The 12,151-nt window shown below is 40.4% G+C and overlaps 1 protein-coding gene across 3 annotated transcripts in view; it reads right to left on the reverse strand.

The window, feature by feature from the left end:
- Nucleotides 1–12,151, reverse strand: part of CDCA2 (cell division cycle associated 2) — a 53,390-nt gene that overhangs the window by 38,212 nt on the left and 3,027 nt on the right. For 2 of the 3 annotated variants that reach the window (XM_086703423.1, XM_086703422.1), the window contains exon 4: nucleotides 11,289–11,440. In XM_086703423.1, the coding sequence (XP_086559549.1) occupies nucleotides 11,289–11,440 (152 nt within the window). Of the gene's footprint in view, nucleotides 1–88; nucleotides 232–11,288; nucleotides 11,441–12,151 lie in introns of those variants that run through there. The other variant, XM_086703425.1, reaches the window with a different exon arrangement.

The following is a 12,151-nucleotide window of genomic DNA, read 5'->3' on the forward strand; positions in this document are numbered from 1 at the left end:
ATTATTTAGACTAACATATTCCCACCCATCCGGAGCTTGTAACAATTTAAAAATTACACCGACCGGCAAAAGTCAAGTAAAAAATTACCTCCCTTTAAGATATCATATGGAGAAGAATCAGTGAAAAGCTTGAAGCATGTTTGATGGTGAATCTGGTCACACACTTGATTCTATTCCCAGTTAAATGCATTCACAAAGCCAACTGTTACACCATAACAATATTTTACATCCCAATATGATTGATGATGTAAAATCTTTATGACATAAACAACACATAACACTCATACAAAGCTGGTGACCAACCCTCATCTAGGAGATACGGAGAAAATAAAGGGGTTATCCCAAAGTCATACAATTTGCCTCCAATGGCTTTTTTTTTTTCACACTCATAAGTGAACACGGTAGGGGAAGTTTTAATGTCCTCGGAATTTAAAGCACTTTGAAATGCTGCCTAAACAAATGAAAGGTTCCCTAGTTGGAATCATTTTTCTCTATTTCCTGATGGAGAATGGGAATATACAAAGTAAACGAAACATTCAAAATGCACTGCTTTCTTTTTTCATGAATCTCGTCAGGAAACATTCCTCCTGTGTCCCAGATACTGTTCCAAGGGCTCAGGATACAGGGGAGAAATTATATTGTAGACTGAAATTCTGAAAACATATTAATGTAGTTTCAGGTACAAGAGGTGCTACGGAGAAGATAAAAAAGGGATGTGATGAAGTAAAAGTGCTGCTTTCGCTTGCATCAGGACGGCACTGTATCCCAAGCAGTATCTGAGTTGAAACCAAAACAATGAGAAAGTGCTGGTGGAGGGAGGATACTGGGGGAGAAAGGCATTCCGCAATAAGGAGGTAGAACAAGAACAAAGGCCTTGGGATGGAAGAAATAGGACGCAGCATAGAAAAACCCACCACGCCCAGGAAATGGAGGGAGATGGGGATCTGAGGCTAATGGTGGGCAAGGCTCAGATCAAGGAGGCTTCAAAGAAGGGGTCTGGGTTTAATTCAAGGCATAACAAAGCCATGGGAAGGTTTTAAGCGGCAGAATGAATGATCTGGTTTAATGTATCAGAACCACTCTGAGGGATGGTGGATGCATTAGGGAAAGGGGGAAGTAAGGAGACCAGTTAGGAAGTGGCACTTGGCAATCTAGGCAGGAATCACATTAGGGTTGTGGCAGGGGAGCCGTGGGACAGGTGGAATTACAGAAAGGTCTTTAATAGGCAACCAAAAGGTAGTGATGGGCTGGATGTGGAAGAAAGGAACCAAGGCAGATTGACAGATAGTTGGCCTGAGCCACTGCATGACAGCTTATACTAGGACAGGGAAGTGGGCTGGAGAATCCGGTAGGGAGTGGAACCCTAGAATTTGGCTGTGGCCATGTAATACTTCAAATGCTTATTAAACAACTAAATGAGGATGCTGAATAGGGAAATGGACATCTAGGTCTGGAGTTCTGGGAAGCTCTGGGCCAAAGCTTGACATTTTGGAGCCAACAGCTGATGCCTGAAGCCATGGGAAGGGATTAGGTTACCTAAGGAAGGCAAAGAAAAGGGGGCAGGAGAAAGCCCTGGGGCACGCAAGCATTTTTGAGAGGAAAATTGCAAGAAGGGGTGCAATCAGCACACGAAACACAGAGGGAATGACCAATGCCACAGGAAGAAAATTAGGTCTGCACAGAATCCCAGAAACCAAGTGAAGAAGTGTTTCGAGGAGGGAGAGGTCGAACACATCAAAAGCCGAGGAAAGGCTGAGTAAGACGCAAACTTAGATTTAATTTTTGTCTTGGCAAGGTGTAGGCCATTTGTGCTCAGTAGTGACGAAAGTCTTCTCGACCGAGTGGCAGAGACGAAAGTCCGACTGGAGCAGCCAGCAGTAGTAGAGAGGATGGGGCGGCAGGAAGGAGAGCAAGACAGGACAGACAACCTGGTCAAGGAGTTTTGCTGTGACGAAGAGGCACAGAAATGGGGTACTATGGAGGTCTAGGAAGAGTTCGAGAGAGAGATTAAGATTTGTTTGTACTAATGGCAAATGACCCAAAAGAAAAGGAGGGAAACGAAACCGGAGAAAAATAAGCTCAGAATGACCTATACGGTCATAGTAACGTAAACACTCCAATAGCTACATCACCCAACAATTAGGAAGTTGTAGAGGGCAGAAAGTACGTATGTGCATGTATGATAAAAGGTGCAAGGAAGAAAGAAGGCTGATTCCCCATCATCCACAGTGGGAAGTCAACAGTTAATGCCTTAGCACCGAAAGATTAAGAAGTAGCAATCAGGCAAGAAATTAAAGGCATCCGAATCGGAAACAGGGGTAAAACCGTCACCATGTGCAGACGGCATATTAAATACAGGAAACTAAAGACTCTACCAAAAAACGGTTAGACTAAATGATTTCAGTAAAGCTGTAAGATACAAAACCAACATACAAAAATCTGTTGCATTTCTATACGCTAATAATGAGCTAGCAGAAACCAAAATTAAGAAACAATTGCATCAGAAAGAATTAAACTAGGAGGAAGTTTAACCACAGGAGTGAAAGACCCATACAATGAAAACAGTAAGAAACTGATGAAAGAAACTGAAGACGCAAATGTATGTAAAGATATTCTATGCTCATGGATTAGAAGAATGTAGATCGTTAAAATGTCCATACTACTGGAAGCATTCAACAGATTCGATGCAATCCCTATCAACATTCCAATGGCATTTACCAAGACATACAACAAACAACCCTGAAATTTGTATGGAATCACAAAAGACCATGAACAGTCAAAGCAATCTTGAGAAGAACAGAGCTGGAAGCATCATGGTCCAATTTCAAACCATATTACAAAGCAATTGTAATCAAAACAGACATGCAGATCAGTGGAACAGAACAGAGAGCCCAGAAATCTATGTATGTATGGTCAACTAAGAGAAGACAAAAGAGCCAAGAACATCCAATGGGGAAAGAACAGTGTCTTCAGAAAACAGTATGGGGAAAACTGGACAGTCACAGGCAAAAACAACGCAACTGAACCATTATCTTACACCAATCATAAAAATGGACAAAAGACTTAAAAGACCTGAAAGCACAAAAACCCTAGAAGAAAATAGGTGGTAAGCTCCTTGACAACAGTCTTGACAATGGTGTTTTTGGATTTGACACAGAAAGCAAGACAACAAAGCAAAAATAAGTTAAGTGTTCCACATCAATCTAAAAATGTTCTGCACAGCAAAGGAAACCAACCATGAAACAAAAAGGCAACCTACTGGAGAGAAAATATGTGCAAATCACATACCTGACAAAGGGTTACCATAAAAAAATTATATATAAAGAACTCACATAACTGAATAGCAAAAAATGTTTAAAAAAGCAATTTTAAAAAGGGGCAGAAAATCTGAATAGACATTTTTCCCAAGAGAAGATACCGATGGTCCAGAGACACATGAAAAAACGCTCCACATCACTAATCATCAGGGAAATGCAAATCAAAACCTAATGAACTATCATTTCACACGTGTTAGAATGGCTATTATCAAAAAGAAATAAGAAGTGGTAGCAAGGATGTGAAGAAAAGGGATCGCTGTGCACTTTTGGTGGGAACGGAAATTGTCACAGCCACTATGGATACAGTATGGGGGTTCCTTGAAGGATTAAAAGTAGAACCGCCATATGACCCACTAATTCCACTTTTCGGTATTTATCCAATGAAAATGAAAACACAAACTTGAGGTCACATATGCATCCCCGTGTTCATTGCAGCATTATGTACAATAGCCAAGATACGGACACAACCTAAGTATCCATCAACGAATGGATGAAGAAGACATGGTATGTATACGCAGGATTTTTCAGCCAGAAAAAAAAGAAAATCTTGTCACTTGTGACAACATAGATGGACCCTGAGACCATTATGCTAAGAGAAGTCAGAAAAAGACAAATACTGTGTGGAATCTAAAAGTTTAAAAAGAAAGAAGAAAGGAGCTCATAGATACAGAGAAGAGATTGGTGTTACCAGAGGCTACTTGGGAGTAGGCAAAATGGGTGAAGGGAGTTAAAAAAGTACAAACTTCCAGGTATAAAATAAGTAAATCATGGGGGTGTGTAATGCAGAACATGGTGACTATAGTGAATAATACTATATTATATACTCAAATGTTGCTGAGAGTAGATTTTAAGTTCTCATCACGCACACATAAAAATTTGTAGGGGCGCCTGGGTGGCGCAGTCGGTTAAGCGTCCGACTTCAGCCAGGTCACGATCTCGCGGTCCGTGAGTTCGAGCCCCGCATCAGGCTCTGGGCTGATGGCTCGGAGCCCGGAGCCTGCTTCGGATTCTGTGTCTCCCTCTCTCTCTGCCCCTCCCCCGTTCATGCTCTGTCTCTCTCTGTCCCAAAAATAAATAAACGTTGAAAAAAATTTGTAACTGTATGGTGATGGACATTAACCAGACTTATAATGGTGATCAATTTGGAACACAGTCGATCCTCGAACAACATGGTTTGTACTGCAAGGGCTCTCTTGTATGTAGATTTTTTTTCAATACATACAATTCTGTAAGTGTATTTTCTCTTCCTTATTTTTTAATAACATTTTCTTTTCTCTAGTTCATAGTACACAGTGCATGTAACATACAAAATATGTGTTAATCCACTGTGTGATCAGTAAGGCTTCCCGTCAACGGTAGGCTATTAATAGTTACGATCTTCCACAGTGTTGGGATCAGTGCCTCTAACCTCCACATTGTTCAAGGGTCAGTTGTGCATAAAATTTAGAATCAGTACATTACACTTCAATTTAAAGGAACTGCAAGGGGAAAAATAAGCCTGTTATTAAGAAATATGAAGGAAAATACCGAAAGCAACAGCTACAAAAGTTGAAAATGAGAGCCTTGGGAACGGAAAAACAGAAAAAGCAACTGCATACTCTTTTTCTTATAAATAAATCCTAAAATCCTGAGTCTTTAAATAAACCATGTGCGTATGTAGTATTTTTACTTTTGTGAATTTTTAAAACTAAAAAAGAAAAAAAAGTATCTGCAAGAAAACTTTCGAGTGTTAGGACACAGATCTAGATTGGGGAAGGATGAGCAGTAGACAGTACGGGTGTGATCAGATCAACAGTCTGGAGGCTTTAATAAGATGAGAGAAGTGTGAAGTAAACTGGAAAGATAAAATGTGGGTCAGAGAGGGAGGTGGGCTGAAAGGTCTTAAAGGTAATACACCAGCAAGGGACCACACGAGGGGATGGCTGACGTAGAGAAGATGGTCGCAGGAGCTATGGAAGTCAAGGACTGGAGACTGCCATGGTGTTGGACGATCATCCATGCGCTTGCTGAAATATTCAAGAATGAAAGCAAGAGTAGTGGAAGAAAGATGGAGAGCCATTTCCCCTCAACTTGTAACTTTTCCTTTAAAGTGTTTTCTTTCTAAAACGGAAAGGTGGAGAAAATAAGAGGTGAACTATCTGAGCACACAGGGCCTTACGCTTTACAAAAAGAAAAAAAGCCCTACTAGTACATTTGCAGGACATTTTGGTGAAGTAGAACAAGTAACTAATATTATTTAGGCAGTCGACAAATTTGGTGAACAAGGTGAGAACTCAAAGAGTAGAGTCACCGAAGTTATTTACTACAGAGGCAAACCTCAAAAGGTCAAAGGACAGCACTGATTGTCCATAAAACTGCTCCAGTGAAAAGCCCTTACTTTTAACAACGCTAGATACTAAAACTATATATTCAAGGAAATCTCTCAAGACATACAATCAGATGATACGGGTATGAGGTGTTTTGCTAGATATGCAGATGTATATGTGCATACCCATCAGGAAAAAACCAGAAATAAACAGCAGATATGGAATGTCAACAAACAATGTCCACTGACTTAGGCCAGAGAAAGCTGAAACTGACAGGGACTCTTTAGGTAGGGCATTTTGCAAACAGGAAAAAAGCAGACCTGCTTGGAGACCCCTAGAAAGGCTCAGGTATCTAAAAGCATCAGAGAATTTCTGAAACCAGGATCAAGGGCAGGACTCCAAACGGGAACATTGAAACTCTGTCCGTAGCACTTGAACCCACAGATCTCTCCACAAATAACAAAGGACCCTGACATTTTGGAGGGAACACAGAAATTTAGGATTCCAGGAGACTGAAGACTCCACAAACAGCTAAGGAGGGTTTGCACTGAAAACAGAGGCTACCCAAGTCTTCACAGTGAACAGTTAGACTTCCAGTCATTTTCTGCACCTGACTTCCAGAGTTCTAGGGCTCAGGTTTATATCCCAAGGAATTCCTTCCAGAGAAGACAGATCTGCCAAGAGCCAGAGGATTCTGATGCTTGGGAGTTCCTCCAATGAAAAAGTGGCCATGTCTACACAGAAATTCACCAGCTAACAAATCCAGACCACGCGCACTGAGCTCCCAGTCAGGTTTTAAAAGTGTGTCACTTTTATTTTTTTTTTTTTTAATGTTTATTTATTTTTGAGAGAGAGTGAGAGAGAGAGCACGCACGAGTGGTGGGTGAAGGGGCAGAGAAAGTGGGAGACACAGAATCCGAAGCAGGCTCCAGGGTCTGAGTTGTCAGCAGAGCCGGATGCGAGGCTTGAGCTCACGAGCTGTGTGATCATGACCTGAGGCCAAGTCAGACTCTCAACTGATTGAGCCCCCCAGGTGCCCTAAAGTGTGTCACTTTTAAACATGAATGGAGTCTCGAGAATCATCAGACATCTGAAGACCTGGGCATCAGACAGGAGACTGAACTAATCAGGGAGCAAAATGGAAGCTGGAGGAAGAGAGAGCCTGCAAGGGGAAGAGGAAGAAAACATCAAAAAAACACCAAGTCCACAATGAAAGATAGTCCATCTGGAAATTTTAATACCAAGAACAGATCTTCAAATGAAAAAGCAGGCCACACAAAAGACAGAAAATCAAAATACGTGTTGAATGAGTAGATGAATAGGATTCTTCAACTCTGTAAGCTAACATACAGTGGAGCAACGCCTTCAAAATTTTCATGGAAGATACGTGTCACCTGGATTTCTCTACTAAGACAAAAACCATAATCCAAACATGCTGGTCGAATAAACTTAATTAGATATGCTGAGGCTCCAGAAAAATGAGACAGTAAACCAAGAAAAGAGAAAGATACAAGGTCAAGGAAAATCCAAACAGAAGAGGAAAAGGAAATCACTAAGGATGGTGAAAGCAAGTCACAAAGTGACAGCTGTCCAGCAGATCCAGATGACAACCAAGCCCACAGGAGACAGAGGACACCAAGGAACACAGAAAAGAACCCACAGACTCTAAGGTTCACAGATCTGTCAAAGTTTGGGGATGAGATTAGGTAATAACTTAAGACTAAACCAAAAAGTAACAAAAAGTACTTATTAACTAGGGGAAAAACAAAAATTGTGTAAGAAACAGAGCCATAACATACTACACAGCAGTTTGTGAACTATGTCTACATGGTTAAATAATGCACATTAAAGTCTAATTTCAATAAAAATTAGAGTCGTACTGGAAGGCTGGAGAAAGGAGACAGTGTTAGGACAGCTATGGCTAGGATGTGTAAGAGAGCAAAATCCTCATTTTTCACAGAACGAACTACAATGATAGTAAATCTAAAGCATGCCATGTTCCAGGCACAGTTCTAAGTACTTCATTATTAATTTACTCATCCTCATTAAAAACCTTACTATTATCACCCCCATTTTATGTGTGAGAAAACTGAGACAAAGTAAGTAACTTGGGGCACCTGGCTGGCTCAGTCACGTAGAACATGTGGCTTTTGAGCTCAGGTTGTGTGTTTGAGCCCCATATTGGGTGTAGAGATTACTTAAAAATAAAATCTTAAAGAAAAAAAAATTAGGTAACTTGCCAGTTACATAATTAATTATAATTAATAATAAAGCAAATAAAGCAAAATAATAAAGCAAACAAAGCAAATTAATAATAAAGCAAAGAATCAAACCTCAGCAAATAGCTCCACAGTCCACGTTCGTATCTACCCGAACAGTTCTCAGAACTCTCTTAAAAACTGAGAACACCAAAGACTCTCAGTTCAAGTGCATATCAAAGATCGAGTATTTTAAGCCTTTTCAGAATTGTGGCTATTCCTCCTTTAATGCAACACAAAACTCAACACAGATTTCCTAAAGGTTAGTTGCAATGTCAAATATGAAGTCCTATCAATGAAATTTTCATAGTCTGGTTATGTTAAAATCTGTGAGTCTCTTGCTATTTGAGGGTATATTTTGCATGCACTGGTCATGAGGAAAACACCGGTTCACTTAGTTATGCAGATCTTCCAAATGTTAACACCTTTTATTATTCAATGTCAAAAACTCACATTCATTAATATCCCCACTGATCTTATCAGAAAAGTGTAGCTACTGGGAAGTTCTCAAGCTCATGATGCTGAATGTAAGTTTTCCAAAATTCTCATTTTCTCCAGAAAACACTAGTTTTTCATCAGTAAGAAACATTTCAGCTTTTCCTTGAAGTGGCAGGTTTGCTGTTCATTTTTGAGAAAATGTTCACCTTCCCAAGTCTAACGAACCATGATGTCAGTCAGGCATTCTTTTCAAGTAAAGATGATAGACCATAAAAAAAGCAGTCTGAGTTCAGCTCCTAGCTCAAAACAATTACATATGCGAGCTTTTTCAAAACATCCACCAAACTTCTGTATGTCCTTTGGAAGTGCTTGACGCATTCTTCCCATTTCAGCACACAGAATACTCAAGGGTGGAGAAGTAACAAAACTTGTAGTTTTCGGGGCACCTGGGTGGCTCAGTAGGGTAAGCATCCAACTTCGGCTCAGGTCATGATCTCACGATTTGTGGGTTTGAGCCCCTACGTCGGGCTATGTGCTGACAGCTCAGAGCCTGGAGCCTGCTTCATGTTCTGTCTCTGCTCTCTGCCCCTCCCCAGCTCACTCTCCCTTTCTCTCAAAAGTAATCATTAAGAAAATAAAAAATATGGCACAAAAATAGACACTCAGCTCAATGGAACAGAATAGAGAACCCAGAAATGGACCCACAAACGTATGGCCAACTAATCTTTGACAAAGCAGGAAAGAATATCCAATGGAATAAAGATTGTCTCTTCAGCAAGTGGTGCTGGGAAAACTGGATGGTGACATGCAGAAGAATGAACCTGGGCCACTTTCTCACACCATACACAAAAATAAACTCCAAATGGATGAAAGACCTCAACGTAAGACAGGAAGTCATCAAAATCCTCGAGGAGAAAGCAGGCAAAAACCTCTTTGATCTTGGCCGCAGCAACTTCTTACTCAACATGTCGGCGGAAGCAAGGGAAATAAAAGCAAAAATGAACTATTGGGACCTCATCAAAATAAAAAGCTTCTGCACAGCCAAGGAAACAATCAGCAAAACTAAAAGGAAACAGACAGAATGGGAGAAGATATTTGCAAGCGACACATCAGATAAAGGGTTAGTATCCAAAATCTATAGAGAACTTATCAAACTCAACACCCAAAAAACAAAGAATCCAGTGAAGAAATGGGCAAAAGACATGAATAGACACTTCTCCAAAGACATCCAGATGGCCGACACATGAAAAGATGCTCAACATCACCCATCATCAGGGAAATACAAATGAAAACCACCATGAGATACAACCTCACACCTGTCAGAATGACTAACATTAACAACTCAGGCAACAACAGATATTGGCGAGGGTGTGGAGAAAGGATCTCTTTTGCATTGTTGGTGGCAATGCCAACTGGTGCAGCCACTCTGGAAAACAGTATCGAGGGGCCTCAAAAAACTAAAAATAGAACTACCCTACGACCCAGCAACTGCACTACTAGGTATTTATCCATGGGATACAGGTGTGCTGTTTTGAAGGGACACATGCACCACGATGTTTATAGCAGCACTATCAACAATAGCCAAAGAATGGAAAGAGCCCAAATGTCCATCAATGGATGAATGGATAAAAAAAGAAGTGGTATATATATACAATGGAGTATTACTCGGCAATCAAAAAGAATTAAGTGTTGCCATTTGCAACTGCGTGGATGGAACTAGAGGGTATTATGCTAAGCGAAGTCAGAGAAAGACAAGTATCATATGACTTGACTCATATGAGGACTTTAAGACACAGAACAGATGAAGATAAGGGAAGGGAAGCAAAAATAATATAAAAACAGGGAGGGGAACAAAACAGAAGAGACTCTTAAATCTGGAGAACAAACAGAGGGTTGCTGGAGGGGTTGTGGGAGGGGGGATGGGCTAAATGGGTGAGGGGCACTAAGGAAACTACTCCTGAAATCATTGTTGCACTATATGCTAATTCGGATGTAAATTAAAAAATAAATAAATAAAGTAAAAAATAAACATAACGTTCACTGCATCATCACGGATATTAAGCGAACCTGGCATCATCGCCTCCTATGAATGCTTAGCAGGATGGACTAAAATGACAGCTTGGTGCCATCAATTTGACCCACCGTTGCTCTTGCACTGTGAGCACAAACATCAACCTAGTGGAAAAAGGCAAACACCTCACCGCTATCACAAAAAAATGTTTTAACACCTTTGACCTCTTGAATGGGACTCAGGGATCCCCAGGGATCTGCAGATAATCTCTGAGAACCACCGGGCTACATAGCCTCACGCATATATAGTGTCCAAACACTGAAAAATAAACAAGCGGTAATGTACGTACATTTTAAAAGCAGGCCAGTACCAAAAGAGACAAGTAGTTGTCCTTCCAGAAGGGTAAACCTTAACCGTGTCTTTCATAGTACCTCTTGTACGTTATTTCACTTTTTAGAAATATACATTATTCTGCTAAAAATGTGCAAAAATATCTATATCCTTCCCCATCAGCAGACAAATAAATCTCTCCCTTTCACAAGGTTATCCCCAATATATTTTGTCCCGGGGGGGGGGGGGGAACTCTTACCCCTACATGCCAATATGCAGTGATCAAAAAAAATTAGACACTTAGAAAGTATTAAATAAAAAAGCTTGAAAAATACTGCCTCGCCTCATTATAGAGAAGAACATTAACTGGGGAGCAAAAATCTGCAAAATAAAACAGCTCACCTAGAAAACCATTTCTACCCGTTTCTAACCTAATTCTTGATGTGCCCATGTTCAACATCCCCATCAATGTTAACTGGATGATCTCTATAAGACACAGACAAACATTATCTCCCCAGACCCAAAAGAGATGAGACGCACAAGGTAGAAACACTGTGCAAAAGCTTTGTAACAGAGCAAAACATTCTCCCTGGAAGAACTCATGACAGAACTTGGAAGAATATCATACCAGAAAAGGGGAATTCTGTGTCAAAGATTTCTCCACGTTCTTTAAATTCCGCTGCTGAGCAATGAAACGAATAAGATGGTTTGTTTCAGGGGAGCCCCGAGCACCAATCGTAGAGCGTCGTCTCGATTTTTTCAGGGAGGATGGTGACTTTCCTATAAAGAAAACTCATTAAAATTGGAACAGAACAAGGCAATCATCAGTAATCATGTACTGAATTCCCTGTGATATAGCAGCCTAAGAGAGCAAGATAAACACATTACAAAAATCTAAATAGATAAGGATAGACGAAATTATTCACACTCAAGCAGTTGGATGGGGATCTGGTTTTGTCTACTGACTTATTCCACACTTCCCAAAGTGTCTGACACATAGAAAGCACTATTAGACAGCTCTGGAATGAATATGTGAACACATTTTAATAGTTGTCATTTTTGTTTCAGATTTCCTGCACACAGGGACGGGTGATGGCTTGCTCTGGACTAAGAACTTCTCATTTTCTGGAATTAGTCAGTCTTCTCCCCAAGAACTGAAAGGAAAGTTCTCCACTTAGGCCAACGTACTCTCACATTCCCACTTCTTCAAGATGATTTATTTCTCGGAGACACCTATCTACCTTGTACACACTACTCTGAATTCTGGCCACATACTGAAGAGGACAAAATAAATCTAGTTTTGTTGTTGTTGTTGTTGTTTTTAAGGCCTATGAATAATGTTAAGAAAGGAATATAGAAAGGCATGTTACCGTGATCTTGTCTAAATCATGTATGACCTAGCTTAGTGCCCTGTGACTTTCCAGTCTTCTGCTACCTTCCATTTCTAAACGCCGTTTTCCAATCTAATCCCATTTCCGTATTTATTTCATC

Source organism: Puma concolor, chromosome B1 (genome assembly GCF_028749965.1).
Source record: "Puma concolor isolate L17-30 chromosome B1, mPumCon1.1.hap2, whole genome shotgun sequence".
Taxonomy (NCBI): domain Eukaryota; kingdom Metazoa; phylum Chordata; class Mammalia; order Carnivora; family Felidae; genus Puma; species Puma concolor.